The sequence below is a fragment of the Venturia canescens genome, chromosome 10, assembly GCF_019457755.1.
Source record: "Venturia canescens isolate UGA chromosome 10, ASM1945775v1, whole genome shotgun sequence".
Lineage (NCBI taxonomy): Eukaryota > Metazoa > Arthropoda > Insecta > Hymenoptera > Ichneumonidae > Venturia > Venturia canescens.
The window spans coordinates 8,603,862-8,622,595 of NC_057430.1; the positions used below are offsets into that span (position 1 = coordinate 8,603,862).

General features: G+C 39.3%; 2 protein-coding genes across 3 annotated transcripts in view; one reads left to right on the plus strand and one right to left on the minus strand.

Annotated features, from left to right (window-relative positions):
• Positions 1–11,574, plus strand: LOC122416964 (uncharacterized). The gene is made up of 9 exons (XM_043430134.1): positions 1–635; positions 3,524–3,843; positions 3,942–4,205; positions 4,614–4,713; positions 5,000–5,305; positions 7,593–7,937; positions 8,616–9,413; positions 10,558–10,707; positions 10,937–11,574. The coding sequence occupies exons 1-9, from the start codon at positions 518–520 to the stop codon at positions 10,975–10,977; spliced, it is 2,442 nt and encodes an 813-aa protein (XP_043286069.1). The 5' UTR covers positions 1–517; the 3' UTR covers positions 10,978–11,574.
• Positions 10,850–18,734, minus strand: part of LOC122416965 (arylsulfatase B) — a 19,491-nt gene continuing 11,606 nt past the window's right edge. For both annotated transcript variants that reach the window (XM_043430136.1, XM_043430135.1), the window contains 7 exons: positions 17,565–17,738; positions 16,279–16,491; positions 15,935–16,184; positions 14,122–14,301; positions 13,583–13,870; positions 11,972–12,242; positions 10,850–11,882 (listed from right to left, as the gene is read on the minus strand). In XM_043430136.1, coding sequence (XP_043286071.1) covers positions 11,714–11,882; positions 11,972–12,242; positions 13,583–13,870; positions 14,122–14,301; positions 15,935–16,184; positions 16,279–16,491; positions 17,565–17,705 — 1,512 coding nt within the window. In that variant the 5' untranslated portion in view covers positions 17,706–17,738 and the 3' untranslated portion in view covers positions 10,850–11,713. The remainder of the gene's footprint in view (positions 11,883–11,971; positions 12,243–13,582; positions 13,871–14,121; positions 14,302–15,934; positions 16,185–16,278; positions 16,492–17,564; positions 17,739–18,734) is intronic.

Sequence of the window (18,734 nt, forward strand, 5' to 3'; positions counted from 1 at the left end):
AGGCGCGCACTTGTGCACGGGCGGGGAGGGCAACATTCGCGAAAATGGTGAAACGTCGAGGGTAGGCGAGGATGTCTCGGGTCTTATCGAGCTCGCAGTTTTTACTAATCACGCTTACGCGGAGCAGGGAGTTTTACTGAAAACGGATAAGAAACTAATAAACTCGTGGCATTGTAACCGCGGAGATAATGAAGAGCCGAATTTCTCGTACTTCGATTGAACCTCCCGATCTCGCAACGAGTCAAAACTTTCATTTACTTTGAAGCTCGGCTCGGTGTAACAACAAAACAATCATTTATTATACGCGCATTTGTCGAACAAATGTTCGCCTAATCATATTTGCCGCCACTGACAGTTCCGATGTTCTTTTTTCAAATGAATCTACGCCTCCACCATCTTGAAACTCTCGGGATAGAGTCGCGTAAACAGTGAAACCGACGGATTGGTGTTCGTTCCTTAACCCTTATTTTGATTTTTTTTACATTTCCATCTCGTCCGCGGTATTATCGACGATATTATGGCAAGTCTGGCCGGTGGCTCGGCCGGCTTTCCGAGACCTCCGACGATGCTGGAACAGTTACTGGAGGAAATTAATTTCCAGAGAACAAAGGAAATGCGACAGCTCCTGAAAGACGGTGGGTTTCAAGTAACATATTTAGCGTCCTTCATTTGTCGCACTCTACACCAACAAAACTTCACAGTCCGCTTGTTTTCTCACCCCCCCCCCCCTGCCCTCGCCGCTGTTTACAAAACGAAGCTCTCGTCCAATTCATCCAAATTGCACCATGAATCATCGATTATTCAAATTTATTCCTCTGTTATTTCCTCGCCTCTGAATAATGCATAACCATCTATATACGAGCTTTATTATATTCTCCATGTATATTATTACGACACGTAACGTTTGAATTACCGTGCACACTATACCGGATGAATCATTTTACCCATACTCTCAATATTGACATTCAAACGAGATACAGTAAACTCTATACATAAATGAGACGTTGAGAACATCGCTGCTTTGTCATTCAAATTCAATGAGCTTTTCTTTCTACAGGCGTCGTTTTTTTATCCGAATTTTTTATCACGCCCTACTTTTATTTCTTTATCGTTGTTATTTTATATTATATATTTTTTTTTTTTCTTTACAATCGTATTTGACGTTTTTTTCCATCGAGATAAGAACGAGATAAGAATTTGTCTTATGTAATTCATTGTAACAACATGAAATCTATTGATTCGACGAAACGATGTCAAGGGCATTGAAAAGCGATTGGCTTTGGGTCGGAAATGCACAATTTCGTGATTTATTTCGTACTGCACATTCTTTTTTTTATGGATTATGGTAAACTCCGGTTTGAGGATGCATACGAAAACTCTTGAGATTTGACTCGGTGATGAAAATTCATGTTTAATTAGTCGAATGAAAGTCAGGGCTGCGTGGGGAAACAACTGTTTTTGTTGTGCCCCGTGTTATAATGCGATTCTCAAAGAATTTAGACAGAGTATCGATTATTACGTGCTCGAACGGAACGCGACGCCCCTCCCACAAATTTAAACGCTTCGGGACGCGTTTCCGAGACGAAAACGCGTTTGAAGCACAACTCGGAATTGTTTTGGGGATTGAACCGCAGATGGCGAGCACGGAAAATTCTCACGCAATTTATACACGCTCGACAAGCGCCTTTTTTTAATGTTTTTCCTCGTATTCCAAGGGCTCTGACCTTTGGAAATAACATTTTTTCGGAACAAAACAACAATGAGATTTAAAATTATTTAAGCTGCAAAAAAGTAGCAATTTTCGAATGGAATTTATTTGAGGAAGAACACGCGAGTCTAATGGAAATTGAAAATTCCAATTTTAAGAGTTGACATTTGGAAATATGCTAGAAATATACAGCGTCCATCTATTTCCGGAATTGTCGTAGGATCCACCGTCTAGTTGTCGAGAAATCGAAAATCACATTTAAAGAGCCAAAAACGTGAATAAGAAAATAGAATATTTTTAGACGTCAACGATGTCTTGAGAAAGCCTTGTTACCGGTGAAAATCTGAATGGAAAAATAAAAACATTTATTTGAGGTTAACGAGTAACAACGACACACAAACCGTGGAAGGTTTAAAATTAAAAAATGTTGAAAATTAAAATTTGCAAATTGCTTCCTCAAGATGGTCAAGATGCACGATGCTCAAAGCTTACTCTGTGAGGTGCTATATTTTGCATTTTGGCTTCCTCATAGAGGAAGCTTTGAGCACCGTGCATCTTGACCACCTTGAGGAAGCAATTTGCAAATTTTAATTTTCAACATTTTTTTTTGTGTACAAGGAAATAATGTATTTTCTCTATCTTCTTTTACGATCATAAATTTATCTCTTTGTTTAAATCCATAAAAAAAAACTGAATGACGAGCCATCAGAAAAAACAGTTTGCAACTTTCAATTTTCATCGTTTTTCTATTTACATTGAAATTAAATAATTCCGACAACTTTGCTGGAAAGTATAGAGGAAGGACTTATACACGATATCTTACAAAATTTCCAAAATTTAAAGCGGTTAGACGATTTTTTGAAAAACTCATATTTTCGTAAAATTCAAAAAATCATCAAATTTTAACTGCTCAACCGATATTTCCCAAATTCAATACCAACCTTCCTATTATGATAATCTATTTTAAAAAAAAACATTAGTAATAAATCTTAAAATTTCCGGAAGTTAGAGCGTCGACACCCTTTTTTTAAAATTTCAAAACGTCGTAGGATTCGTATTTTCTTTCAAATTCTGACAAAATTACACACACACATACACACACATACACACGCGCGCGCGCGCGCGCACACATACACACTTTTTTTAGATATGATTTTTTGATGTTTTTGGACATTTTGAGCACATTGACATTGAAAATTGAAAAAAAAAAAATGTTTATCGTCACATAACTTCCTCTATGAGGAAGCAAAATTGATTAATCTCAACAAATAAGTTACACATCATTTAATGACGCTGAAGTTTCCAACGTTGGAATTCAACCAAATGATCGAAAAAAACTCTCCAATAATTCCAGTAATTCTCCTATTTTGTTCCCTGCCAAATTTGCGATTCGTAGTTTTTCAAGCTGCACCAACGATTCGTGAAATAAACAATTGGTGAATTGCAAACGTTTTTTTCGTTCATTTCGTTGGACTCCAACGTTGGAAACTTCAGCGTCATATAATTTAATTAATAGCGAGAACAAATTTTAATCGTTTCTTTGATCATCGAGAGAGCAAAAAAGTTCAGTTGCTTTTCACTTGTTCAAGTTTTTTCCAACAGCCGCATGATAAAGCGCGAAAAAATGAAATCATAATTGCTGGACAGAAGTGATGATCAATTATCTTAATTGAGTACCAAAATCATAAATGATAGTAATTATTTATTTAATTACTTGACTGTTTGAATATTTGAATAATTGAATATAAAATACAAGATGAAACGAATGTGAGTCGGTTGGTCGGAAATGTCACCATAATTTAATGAATTTTCCAGATTCTGGTTTCGTGATGCTGCAGGGCACGACGTACTGGACCGATCTCTTCGTTCGCCACTTTCTCTTTCAAGCAGAGCACACGATAGACGGTGACGATTTGCTCTTTTTCGTGCGTAAAAAACATGTCAAAACGTCGTCGAGATACGTGCCAAAGTTCGAAACGGAAGTCGACGTGTTTCGCAAAGACAGCAAAAAATTGCCGATCGGTGATCCTGACATCGATTGGGAAGAAACGGTCTATCTCAATCTCGTCGTTCATCAGTTCGATTATACATTGACACTTGCTATTTGTACACGCACGAGTCCCAAAGAATTACAAGTGAGTAATGAAATCGACCATTTTTCGCATTGTTTTTTTTTTTTTTATGAAATAATGATTGAAATTACTTAAAAAAAAAACGAATGTTTCATATTCAGGTATTAAGACGTCACTCGCAAAAAGTGTACGCGAGCCCAAGCCGTCGACGAATGGACGCCAAGGGCGACCTCGAGGAAATGACTTATCCGCACATCTGCTTCATGGTCGACAATTTCGACGAAGTATTCTGTGATATATTAGTTAGGGACGGTGAGATGGTTTGCGTCGAGTTGGTGGCTTCGGATCGCGACGGTGCAGTCCAGGGCGTCATATTTCTCGGCTCTATCAGATACGACGCCCTGAAGAAAGTCTATGACGCCAGGGTGAGTTATCTCGCTCATTTGAATATACACGAAGGCAAGTGTAACAGGCTGGCCTATTTTTCTATGCTTTTTTTCGGAGGACGCAGTAATTTCTTTGAGAATGAGAGAGGCGTCGAGACAGGAAAATCTCTCATAGATAATTTGTAGGCTCTCGACGAAGCTTGTATTTTATTGGAAATATTTTCAATCGTCTTTTATATTTTTTTATCATTCACGGTATCGCTCAACTTGCGCTGTACCGGCATGTTTTTCCTCTCGTCGATAATCCTTTTGCTGACACTTGAGCGATAGATCAAAGCTTTTTTTCAAATAATGTGCTACTGAGATTTTTCAAAAACATTCCCACGAAAAGTTACTCATTTTTTAAACCCGATACCTTTTTTTGGGGCTTTTCTCACTCCCGCGCAGTCGAGCCTCAGCACGAAAATGGCCCAACGTATGACCTTCGGCCTCTTCTCCGGTGCCTCCTCTCAAAGGATCGAGTTCGTGAGGATGAAGGGTCCCCAAGGTACGTATTCTTATTCCCCATAAATCGTAGACATTCGGATCGGGTTATGGGCTCGTCTTCGCGTTCACTCGGAATTCAATCGATATAAACATGTCAGGGGAACATTTTTATTTCCGGAGAAATCGCTCGAGTTTTCCATTTAGCTTTTTTTAGCGTTCAATCAAAATCGAGGATAAATCGACGAGCCTCGTCAATTGCCTACGAGAATCGCGTTAGCTTTCGTGTCAATATTCCCGGGCAAAAACTCTTTCCGATCAAATTTCTAAGCATCGTTTGTTCCTGTCAGGAAAAGGACACGCTGAGATGGCAGTTACTAAGCCGAAAGGATCGGGTGCGGAGACGCCAACTTCGGAGCCGGGTTATTCAGCGACCGATGCATTGTGGGACGCCGATTGGGACGACGCGGAGGAACTTTTCATGTACCGTCATCAGCGCAGGTTGTCCGATCCAAGCGCAAATCTCAATAATTTTGTTCGCGGCGGTTGGCGAACGAAGCCGGATCAGGTCGCGACGAAAGCACGCTCGGAAAACGAGGGTCTTGACTCGATGGCCAACGGCCTCAGCGAAATTGAGGCTGGTGACGTTCGTGACGGTAAATGAAGCATCTTTTGTTCTTCAATTACTTATTTTCCTGTGATTTCACATTTTTTGTACATCTGGTGTACAGCATCAATGAATTTTTCTTCATTTTTAGTTTCAAATCTTCGTCCTTCACTTACCAAGTTGACTAACAAAATTTCTCTGATTATCTGGGTGTCGATTTTTTATTTACAGAAAAAATGTTTTCCAATTTCTCGTCTATTTTCACTCTCGTGATTTCTTGCCATTTGTGTATGCTTTAGACGATTTAAGTGCCAAAGGTTCGAGTAAACTCGAGCTGGAACGTACACAAATGGAAATAAACTTTCTCGTTATTTTAAAATGCCTATTAGAAGCTTGAACATAAAAATGATTGGAAAATAGGAGGGAGAAGGATGATAATTCAGTGATAACGAGCTGTCATAATTGCGAATAAAACTCGTGGTGATTTAATCTGGAGCCTATAAAAGGCGAAGGTGCTTTTTCCCCTGTTATAAAAGACTTTAAAAAGCTCAAACGAGCCGCACGCACTCTTGAATATTTTTAATCGTTACCAGGAGTGTAAATATTGTGATGATTATTACAATATTTCCCAATCTTTTTGGTCGCCCGCACTTATATCTCGCGATGCATGCTCAATGTTTGTACCTTATTACATTGCGGTATTTTACGATAATTCTTGTAATGTGCTTTGGTCACGCTTGTGTGCTTAACGTCAATTCGATCTCTCATTATTTTCTCCCTTAACTGCAGTAACTTGATTTTTTTCAGTTCTTTTTCTTCTGGACAGATGTTTTTGAGATTCGTCGAGTGTACAGTCTCGTCGGAAAACATTTCAGTTCGCTCTTCCCAGTTGGATCTTTTGAATAACGATTTAGCGAGGGCTGAAAAATTTCGAGCGAAATTTATTCAATTTTCACCAAGAAATTTGTGATCTTTCGAATCTCTCAATGGCAAATGTTTCCACGCAGAGACGTGAAGATGAAGAGAAATATTGTACCGAAAAAAAGTATGTCGCGGAGATTTCGAATCGAAAAATGAGAATTATCGAGTGGAACTGAGCTTTTGGGCGTGACTGTACGTTCTAAGCACCTACTTAATCGACTGCACGCTCCGGCATTTTTCTTTGTACCCTTCACCAGAGCCCTGAGGCGTTTCACGCACCCACGAGACGACACGACGTTGAGTCAAAGTGTGAAAATCAGTGGGAGGAAACGTAAAAACAGATAAAAAAAAAGTTTAAACAAGAATGAGAAGAGCGACGACATCGGGGCGAGATAAGCAACCTTTTCCCCTCTTTTCAAACCTTATCTGTCCATCTGTATCCATTTCTCTGCATAATCTTCTGCTCGAGCCGCGTAGCAAACGCTATCAGTACATTGTCAATGTATATATGTATATATTTATAATGCGTGGATACGTAGAGAAAATACTTTGGAAATGATATCTCGGATGCATTTGAATCCGCTACACGAATGTCAGGATAAATTAGAGAAAAAAAACCGAGGGATAAAGTAATAACAATTCATTCCCCATTCCCGCCTGCGTGAATAAATTCCTGAAAGTCCTCGAGTTTCAGCTGCAATAAAGAATGAATTTCTTATCGCATAACCATCGTCGAAATAGCATAGATCTCTTGCTTGCTCGTAGTGAATCGAAAATATTTGAATAAATTGGTGAAGACGATAGACCGCGCGAAACGAGGCGTTGGGGCAGATTGGGCCACTCGCGACGCTCTTTTACTGCCGTGGGATCATTTTCGGCCAGGCCGCAACCGCAATTTTCTCCTTAATTCAAGCACACTTTTGTCCAATCTCCACTAGTACTGGCGACTAAATGTTTTCTCGTTCTCGAATCTCGTAGCGTTCGTTTTAACCGGAGCTCTGCGTTGAAAATCGATGAGGAAGGTCGCGATGATTGCTTGAAAAGAGAGAGGAAAGTTGCCAGGGTCGTTGCCGAGGTTCGAATGCGAAATAGTGCTGGCCCGTTCTGCCCAACGCTCCCTTGACCGGAAACAAAAAAAACCTTCGCACTGGCACGACACATTTGAATCGACACCAACAACGTGCGGATAAACGAGAGAGAAAAACGATCGAGCAATGAGGAGAGTCCATTCTTGTCCGTTAGTGAGAAAAGTTCGTGAGCATCCTCCATGAAAGATAGTTTGAATTCCTCGTGAGAAAATCATCGTCGAAACGCCTGCTTCGTTCTCTCCCTCACTCTCAGTCCAAAGAAATCTCGTGTTGTCACTAAAATTGACTTTTGGCACGACGACTGCCGGCTTCTTTCCCTTTCCGTAGCTGAAGGACATGCCAGCAGCTGGGGCGGCCGGGAATCCCCGGTACGACGGCCCGAAAGCCCTCGCAGGAGTCCAAGATCAAGAAGACGCACCTCGCCCCAATATTCACCGTCGGCTGATAAAACTAGAAAAGGGAGTAGAAGGGCCGAGCGTAAAAGTTGCGAAAGATCTTCGACGACAAGCAACGACACGGCGACACCGATCATCCCAACGGCAACAACAACGACAACAACGACTACCACGAGCAGAGCCAATAACGAGAACCACCTTTCAACCCCGAGCAAACAAGGATCGAAACTGGAGGATTCCACATATCATCAGACTTCAACTCGCCCAACAAGTGGTGGTGAGTGTGCTCGCGACCTCTCGTATATATAAAATAAACGAAAACAAAATTAAACTTTAAAACAGAAGCAATTAAAGCATCCCATTATTTGCAATATGCTTGAAATAAAACCATTTTTAACCCTCTCGCCCTCTCGTCGGAGGTCGAATCGACGGGGTATTATTATGTCAATTCCTCACTTTGAGCCGATGCGACACTTCGCGAATTTAGCATCCGCGAAAGAAAATGGAAAAGTAGCTTCATCGAAATGTAACTTTACAAAATATTTGCCATTCCATTTTGGAATGTTCGCAAATAAAATTAGGAATGATTTTCTACTTACATTGCGAGATTAAATTGTAATGAAATCTCAAAGATTTCCTTCGATTGCAATTTCTACTTTTGAAATGATTTTCCCCTGAACGAATTACTGACCAACGGAGTGTCCTAGAAATCTGTAAGAATTCTCATTAGCCTGAATTGGATGTTTCATATATCGAGAGCGTCATGAAAGAGAAAACAAAGCCTCGCCGAATTTAATCTCCGTAACGAGAGGGTGCGAGTACACTCATTCAGCACTAAAAAACAAAACCGATCGGCACTCGAATAAAATTGACATTGCCATGTGATAAATAAGTTAATGAACGAAAGGCTTGTGGCTTTGTACGCTGTGCTGTTTCTGCCTCTTTGTCGCGTTAGGGAATCGGCACCAACGTCCATCTTCGACACCTGCAAAAGTGCACGAAACCTCGACAACGATAACGGCAACGAAAACAACGCCGAAGCCAAATCGACGTCGCAATCATCACCGGCACCACATCGAGGTCGGCAGCGAGATTCTGGTGGCTGACAGCGTCGACTGTCTGAGTAAGGACAACGTCATGCAAAAATTGGACGCCGGTGCTATTCTGGTGAACGGAAAAGAGGAATTACCGTTGGGCAATTACGATTCGACGATCCAGGAGAAAAGCAAACTTCTCAGAACTGATACAAAGTGCTCGGACGAGGAAAAAATGCTTGGAAAAGAATTTGACAAGTGTGGCGTTACTCTTGACGACGAGACGCCGGAAGTCTCGCCGCTGCCCCGAAGAAGACGTCCCAGAAATCGTGCCCGTCGCTACTACAGCGATGACGAAGTCATCGGCGTTCATGCCAGTCGGAAAAACCGTCGCAACGATCCTCCCCCAACGAACGATGAAACTTTCCTTTCCAACCGTTTGAATCATCAGGACACTGAAAATCCTTCGGAAAATGATAATCGTGATGAAATCTCTCGCCTCCTCGATACCACCCGCGATAAAAACGCCAACTCGAGGCTCACCCGAGCGAGCACTTACGATTGTGGACAAAGACAAAGCGCCACGCTTCCAAGACGAAGGAGAAGACGCGCCATGTCCGGCAGCATTATTGGCAACCCTCTGCCACCTCATCGCGTCACTCCTGATGGAACAGCCATCTACTATTGGTGCGAGCTTCCCCGCCGCCCCGGCTCTCAGGGTAAAATCTCAAAACCCCCTCCCCTTCCTGGAGTCACCGCTCCGCAAGAGCCCCAATTCTCTGTGTAACGAAACAACCGATTTTCCTTTTTCGCCCAATCGAAACTCGAATCTCATGTGATTTTTATTTCAGACCAATTTTCCCGGATAACTGTGCAAAATCTCACGACCTTCAATGAAATTTTCCAATCAATGTCATTCGTATCATATCATTTTTCTTTTTTATTCCGCTGCATCCTCAATTTCGATCGACTTTTTTTATTCTTTTATTAGCACCTCGAACGAGTCGTCCCAGCTCCACTTTTTTTTTCTATTTTAATAGGTATACATGCAAACGTTATTTTTCGTACGAAATCTCATGGAAAATAGAAACTACAAGCCTGGGAATCCTCAAAAGGGTTTTTACGATTCGTTATTTATGTTTATTATCATTATTGTAATCGATGTCGTGCACGCCTACGATACTCTGACTGTTTTAATGGTCAGACGTCGCATTTTTGAACGCTTCTCTGTGATTTCTCTCTTTCCACTTTTCTTCTGTCTTTTTCTCTATTTCTAATGGGATTACAGTGCGTCCTCGCTTTTCCTTCATTACAAAACTTTTTCTCCTAAAGATTCAATATTCGAATTCATCAGGAATTGTTTTTTTTTTTTTTTTTCTTCGTAATGGATCAACGGAGAAACTTCCATTGAAAACTGCAATCACTGTCCTTTATCCTCCACAGCTTTTCGCTCATTTTTATATTATTATTTTTTCATTAGCTACCTCAACAGTTGTCATTTCTTTCAATTAGGATTTCTATTCTTGGGAAAATCAATGAAACGAAGCCCCGGAATGGACGATAAATTTTTTTTTTTCTAGAGTTTGTTTACTTGTATGAGTCGATTAAAGTTGGAATTTGATCGTAAACTTATTTCGAATGCGTTTTCACTGCTGCGTGGAAACGAATATCGTATGGGGTGTTTCAATTTAAATCCTATTTTTATCGAAATATTCTAGAGATTGAAAAACATGAGAAAAATAATGATGGTCGATGGTTTTTATGGATGTTAGAATTTGAAGAATTTCATCACCAACTTCTTCGTCCACTTCTCATCGTGGAATCGGTCATTACGTGTTTTGATTGTGTCTTATTCATTGACAGAACTCGACGACGGTGCTTACAATCCACTCTGGACGATGCGAGGTTTCACTCAAACCTTTCACTTCTGGAAAGAAACGAGAAGAGCACAATCCGTACCTCTCAACGCCTTTCTCACGTACATAACACTTCCTTGGTGGAGCATAGCCAAAGGTTTGAATTTTCATGGTTATTTTTTCGAGAGGAAACGCCACGAATCGTTTTTTTTTTTTTTTTTTTTAATTTTTTATTTTTCCCCTTAGAAAGATATTGAAAATATTGAAACACAATTCCGGAAATGTAAAAGGCAAAGAAATGCGAAAGAAATGCCCAATGGCTTTACGTTTTAATCAAAATGGGAAAAAAGGACATTTACGAGTTCACAATGATTTTTTGTTTACAGATATTCTGGATCATAGGGAAGATCCGATACTCACGTTTTAGCCAATCAAAAGGATGGAAAAACGTAATCGCCACTAAAATATACGAACACAAATACCGGCAAAGCCGCTCGCGGTCTCTCGGCCCAACAAATCGACTAATCGACACTCAATCGAAAACTGTATTCTGTATAAATTTCATTGGTACATAATTATTTATTTATAGCAACAACGATTTTTTTCTATTTTATCAACATCAAATACATGTAACACTTTTTGGCCAATGAAACAGCTGATTTTTTCAAAGGAGGAAACAAAAACACTGGAACCAAAAGCAACGATTTTTGTCTTCACAGATCTTCACTGACGAATTTTTTTTCAACCAAAATAATCAAAATAACTTCAACAAAGGAAGGGGCAGTTGAAAAAATGAGGGAGAATTGAAAGTAAAAATCTCGAAAACGGGGATAAAAAATTCGAAAGTACATTTTCGTGGGAATCATCAAAAAAAGACCAATCGCGATACTCAAGTACTATTTTAAGAGAACCGGAAATCTGCAGACTCGATTTTATTTTAAAAAATATGATAACAATTCTCAACGAATTTTATAAAAGACAGAAAAAGATTCTGGATAATGAAATTAAAGAATTGTGGAAAACATCCTAAGAGAAATATTATTCACGAAAATTTCCAACGTGGCCAAAAACCGTTACATTTATTACGCCACTTCCTGCTTTCCGATTCCTCTCTCGTAAATTCCCAAGCAAACACACGACGAGCGAAGAGGAAAACTTTTTTCTCAGTTCGTCCTTTCGTTGCTTAATTTCTCGTAGTCGCCGAAATTTGTCCAAGTATAATTCCAAAGCTTCGGGTTCCCCTTTGGGTCCAAGGGTTTGTTGGATGGTTTAATTGCGGTTGCGTTCCACTTTTTTAACTCTTCACCGAGCAAACGAACCATTTCTGGGTTTCTGAAAAAAAACGTATAATTTTGCAACGTAAGCATGGATTTCGTCCCCGTTCATTCTATTGTAATTTTTCACCTCATTTCCAAACTCACTCTTTAGCAACGTTATTAAATTCACAAGGATCGAGAGAAACGTTGAACAGACAATCTTCCTCAGTCGGCCTGCAAACGTTCCTGATTTTCGGAGCTTCACAGTTTAACGTTGCATCGAACCGAAGCTTCCTTATAATTTCTGGTGTCAGAATCGAGCCTGCACTTGTTAACGATCTTCCCGCTGTACTCTCGATCACATCGACCTCAACGTACGTGTAATTGGCCTCTGATGACTCGTACCAACGGTCCCATGCTCCACTGTAAGTGATTCCTGTCCGAGCATAAAAACGCATGTGATCCAACGATTTTCAAAGCAATATTTACTATACAACATTTTTTCGCAGGACCTTCAACATTCGATGAACAATTTGTACGACACTTTAAGGATATTTGGTACAGGCTTACAATGTTGCCATGCTTTAAACCATGCTAAAAACATAAAAAATTTCAAAATGATCAGAATTTTATAAAATTTCGTGACCATATTCTTTAGTGCCAAATTTGACAATACAAATATTATAAAATTTTTCTTCTGTACAGTTATCGAGTAATTGATCACTAAAGTTCACGCGTATAAGCATGGCGTTTCCAAATATATCAAGAGACTCGGTAGAGTCTCGGGACAAGTACATTGACAGCCCTGTCGTCTGCTGGCCTGAGGATCTCGCCGAGACTATACTTTCTCTGAATAAAACGATTCGCGGTGGTGGGGGTAAAATTGGTATGTGATTTTCTTTAATTGCGAAGCTCATGAGTTATGTACGGCTTTGAAAATTGAACTTTCAGCTAATTAAGAAGTTCTCTGTCGAATGAGCCCAAAATCAGCATGATCTTTGTTAGGTATACATTCCGGACATAAGAAGTCTGCTTTAATGCGTAATTACTCGATAACTAAGCAGAAGAAAATTTTGAAAAAAATTGTGTCTTCGCACTCGATGTTGAAGAACATTATCACCAAATTTCATCAATTTCTAATTATTTAGACTTTTGTATCATACATCGTTAAACTTCTGCCAGTTTGGTTAGAAAAATATAATGAAAATTCATAAACTTTTAAACTTTTTTTTTTTTAAATTTCTTTTAAATAAAATAGATTTTTATTCATCCATCTCTACATTCGAATGATTACTTCGCCATCCACGACTGTATCCTCGAGCACAGAGAAACTCGAAAACAAAAGAATTGTTTAGTACCACAGGTTTTGGTTATTTTTATGAAGCGAGTCTGTATTCGCGATCGTAAAATCGTGAGGTCGATGACCGAGAATGGTATTGCGCGTCTCGATACTAAATCCAAATGTGGCAACTTTAATGCTCTCCTATAAAGTGACACTTTTTGTTTCCCTTAATTTTGAATAGTTAACCGTATAGAAGATAAAAAAGGAGAGACGTCGACGAGTGAACTTGATTTGCAAGACGTAGAAAGATACTCCGAGAAAATCGGAGTATCGAAGGAACTTCGTTACGTAAAGGATCGAGTGTTTTTCATGCCGTTCGAATTCACCGACTAATACAATCGATTCCATAAACGAGATTAAAAAAAAATTGATTGGAAAATTGATAAAGTTTCATCAGTTTTACAGGCCGAGAAAAAAATGCTTCTTTTTCTTACCTCGAAGCAATTTCCAACCGTTTTTTGTGATCGCAGCATTGTGAAACGCATCGTCGATGTTGTGGAGGACGCTTTGTCGCGGTGAAGTCGCATCGTCTTTGAGAGCTTTCCAAAGATTCATTCCGTCGAGATTCATACTCGAAATAGTACTGCTTATCGTCTCTTCCGGTTCTTCCGCTGCACTAAGAAGCGTCGGCAACCAATCGGTAATGTGGAAAAGCTGATTGGAGACTCGACCAGGCTGCCCAATTTTTGGAGACCAAACGACGCCGACTCCTCTCACTCCGCCTTTGTCGTTAATTCAAGTCGAAAGTTGAATATTCGAAGTTTGTACATACCGGAAAGAGTGGTTTTTATAATCCGGGAGACGGAATTTCTCTTTGGCGTTTGAAGGAATTGGAAAATTGGAGGATTCGCAATTGAGGAATATTTCACGCACTCGGTTCGACGCTTTGAACCTACGATCGAATTCCGCGCAGCAGTCTTCGCGGAAGTGGGCTAAAATATTTGCGAAAAACAACAAAAGATGAACAGCTCACCCTCCCACAGAGTATTTTTAACTCCTCGGAGCGGCCAATTTGAAGCAGCATTTAAATTAAAACCAGCCGCTGGTCCACCGTTGTCGGTTGAAAATACAATGAGGCTATCAGCGAGCATGTCTCTTTTTTTCAGAGCTTCAATAACGTCGCCAACGGAGCGATCGAGTTTGTGAAGCATCGCTGTAACGAGAGAACAAAACGGTTTAAAATGCGTGACAAGATTAATCAATCAAATTTATTTGTTGGAAAGAATTTTCCGATTCACTCGAATTTAGGCGCGAATCTTTCGAAATTTTTCCCACGACAGTTCGTGAGAAATTTTCCACGAGATTTTTCCCGAGGAAAAAGTTCGAGGGCTCCCGCCTCGGAGCCCTCGAACGAGTCGAAAGCGTCAAATAAAAGTTTATTTGACCAAGCAGTGCGCGACGCTTCTGATCGGTAGAATTTTTTCATGTTTACGCAAGCGTACGCAAAGAAAATGCTAATGCGGAAAAACGACTTGGAATTTTTTTCTCCATCAGCGATTACCTTCCATTCTTTGTTAACCCTTTCGCGGGAGCGCAATGGAATCGCTGCGGTCCCACCCTACGAAAAATCACTTCAGAGCTTTGGTATTATTTAACCGATTCCATTGAAAATGGGTATCCAAGAGTTTTTATAGTCGCTGGTCACGAATGAGGGGTCAGAAAATTCAACACGACTGACCCCATATGGCGGAGGTGAAATTCCGAATCTTAATTTTCCTAAAACTCTCCACTCAGAAGTTCTCGAGGTCGAGATCAAGAATCCGGGATTCGATTTTCAAAAATCTAAATAACGGATCCAGTATGGTGGACGTGAAATTCCAAAAAAAAATAGAAAGAAAATCAAAAGTGGAACTCGATTCAAGTGCTCCAAGAGAGAGGCACAAATATTTCGTTGGAAAATTTGACCTTAGAGCTTACCTTAACCGGTTGACTGGTGAGCTTTTTTCCAGTTTTTGTGCCAAAACTGGTACGAGCCAATCTGTTACCGAAAATCACGATAATTTATTTCTGAGGTTTTCGTTGCTGATTCCATTTTCATGTGATAAAGCATGAAATTTTCGCAGTGAAAAATTAACAAACTTCATCCTGAACCCTTATTTTTCACATTTTTGGGGGTAGCGAATTTTGTTTGGTTTCGATGAAAGAGTCCAGTGTGATAAAAAACTAAAAATTTTCATGTCACATAGCATGAAAATCCATTGAAAAAACGAAAAATTTCACCCTCAACCTTCGGTTTTCCCCATTTCCAAGGGTAGTGAGGTGAAAATTAAGTTCAAAAATCGACTCAGCGACCCAAAAAACCATTGTATACCAATTTTTGTCCAAATCGGTTGAAAATTGAAAAAGTTATTTCAATTTGTACACATATGATACAAAACCAGAATGGGCCCGACTTTTTTTGTACATATATGATCCAATACCAGTCAACCGGTTAATCTCAGGAAATAAATTCTTCGAGGAACAAGTGTCGATAATTTTCTACAATTTTTATCCACTCCCTTGGATTCGTCCATTGGTTTTACACAAGGAATCACTTTTCACCCACCATCTTTTGTTTTTGACTTGAGATTCGCGATCAGTGAGGCCCCCCAAGTGAGTAAATTCAGGCCAAAATATCGAGTAGAAAGATATGTAAAACTAGACGTCTACGATATCGGATCCAGAATTTTGAATCTTCAAAATCCAATGTCAGAATCGTGCAATCAGCGAGCCTAAAAACTTTGGTTATCAATTTTCATAAAAATTGCTGTAGAAGCTCAAAGGGCGAATCTCAAGACTCGCTGTACCTGCGAATCGACGTCTTTTGTAATCGGGAATCCAATCAAATTTTTCCACGACGTCGTCGGGTGCTGGCAACGGATTGTACGGATTTCCGGAATGTACAGCGGTGTGAGCGAGATAAAGAAACAAAGGATCGCTCGTATTGTGATTGTTGATGATTTTAATCGCTTCCCCGGTAAATACGTCCGTCGAATATCGACCGTGAAGGTCCCAGGCCGGTTCGAGGTCCCTCCTCATGTCCAAGCCCCAAAAGTGCTTGAAAATGTCCAACGAAGAAGAAACAAACTGTTTAGTTCCTTTCGGGAAGCGAGGGTTACTGAAAATGATTCATTGGATGGAACATCCTTACATTTTCAACTGCAGTGTGGTCAGAGTAATCCTGGTGACCGGTCCAAAATCCGACATGTTTTTTGAACCCCCGATACGTCGGAGTGTACTCCTTTTTATAAAAACCCAAGTGCCACTTTCCTACGATATAATTAACGTAACCGAGTTCTCGGAGATATTCGGGGAGCAGTTTTTCGCTCAGCGGCAAACCTCTTCTCTCGGCGCCTTTCAAAACCTGTATCGCAATCATGAAATCTTGAAAAAAGCGTCCAATTTTTCAATGTCCGATTTAAGGAGGGTGGATCGCGACGATACAATGTTGCCATGCAAAACCATGTTAAAAATCTTAAGAATTTCATAAAATTTGGTAAATGTATTCTTTAAAAATATATAAGAGGATATAAATTTTTTTTAGATTTTTCTACCACGTAGCTTTCGAGTAATCGAACACTAAAGTTCACGTGTATAAGCATAGAGTTTACAAATATACAGTTATACATCTCGTGCACAACAACTTCGATTTAACGCTCAATTATTCGATAACCATGTGGTGAAAAAATTTTGAAAAAAATTGTATTTGTATACTTGATGCCAAAGAATGTTGTCACCAAATTTTATCAAATTCTGATTATTTTGATTTCGTGATCCACCCTCCTTAAATAGTGAAACAATTGTAGAACTATATTCAAATATTTGATTCGTAAAAATTATCAAAATATTGTCGTTTCGACGTCGCATTGGAAATCCGGCGCTCGCTTATTTCGTTAAGGAGGAACGTCAGCATTACGTAGAGCAAGGTAAATACGAATTTGATTGTTTTTATCTAGATTATCTGGATCATGTAAACCTTGTTTCGCCTCGTTTGCTTTGTTTATACGGGATTAACCCCCAAAATGCGTCATTTTTGGGTGGAATTTATGTAAAATATTAAAAAATGTCAGAATGAAACGATCTCCAATTGAACCTGTCACCATTTTTTTTATTTGTTTTTGAGTTTGAAAAGATGGGGCCTGTGGAATTATTTCCTATGCGTAGGTGTTAAATGTTCAAAATTGGAAAATTATTTACTAAAAAATGGCTGAATGAAATGGATTCAAAATTGAATAGGCTATAGAAAATACATCCAGTAAAGTATTCTAAAAGTTTCATTAAGCTATCACCAATTTTCTCAAGCTGATGTTCCTCCTTAAATTTGTAAAGAAAACGGCTTCTATGACTCTCGAAAAGTCCTTTCGAATTGTCGTGCGATTAAATTACTCTTTATTAAAGTTTCAATAATTTTTTCATCCAAGACTCGTCGATACTAACTCCTTGCTGCATTCCAGTGTGAATTGGATGCTTGCCGGTCATCAAAGCACTTCTCGAGGGCGTACATATCGGTGTAACGTAGTAATTGTTGAGTATCAAACCGGTATATGCGAGGGCATCGATGTTGGGAGTTTTTATCATACCCGAACCGTGAAATCCAACGTCGTACCATCCCTGCGAGTTCAAAAATTATACGAGATTTTGAAAAGAGGCTTGAAGTCACGGTGGAGATAAAATTCTGACAATTTTTTCAATCCTCATCATGTTTTAAGTTCAATAAATAATGAAACTGCAAAAACGCAAAAACATCGCGGCGACCGCATCCTCGAGGAAAATTTATAAAAATGAATAAAATTCAACTTGATTACGGTTCAACGAAAAAATTAGCGTTGGAAATGGAATATGAAAGCATTTTTTCAAATAAAAATGATCAATTTTGCGTTAGGGTAGTTCATGCACGAAACGATTTTCTTAAGAAAGTCTTGAAATTTACACAAAGTTTAAATGGGTAGTCGACTGACACCCATATCAAATTTTAAAGGATTAGGGTAGTTCATGCACGAAACGATTTTCTTAAGAAAGTCTTGAAATTTACACAAAGTTTAAATGGGTAGTCGACTGACACCCATATCAAATTTTAAAGGATTCGTCTTATTCGTTATTTAGATAAACGAGGGGTAAAGCAACTATGCGTAAAAAATCGTTTATCTTTCCATCCAACGAATGAACGCTTCTTACGAAGTTTATGAAAAATATACACAATAACAATCTAATGAAGGTCTGGAAAAAAATTCGAGCGATTGTCTTACTAGTAATAAAGTTATATTACGTTAAAGATTGAACGAAATTGATAATGAGCACTCATACAAACTCTCGCATTTACTTATTTCGGAATTTCGTTTTTTCTTGGCTCGGCCCATGTCTGTCATAGCATTCTGTGTCTTTTTATTAACCCTTTTTTTTATTGATTTATTTCCTTTTTAACTCCCGACTGCAAAAAGATGGGAGTTATGCGCTTCACTGCGATCAGTGGGTGGGAGGATATTCCTTTGTTGCCACTTTTCTCGAAAACGGTGATAGTTGTCTTGACCTATTTTTGACATAATATTCTATATATGCCGGACAGTGTTCTTATTTGTAGTATGTCAAAATTCATCGCGAACTATTGTT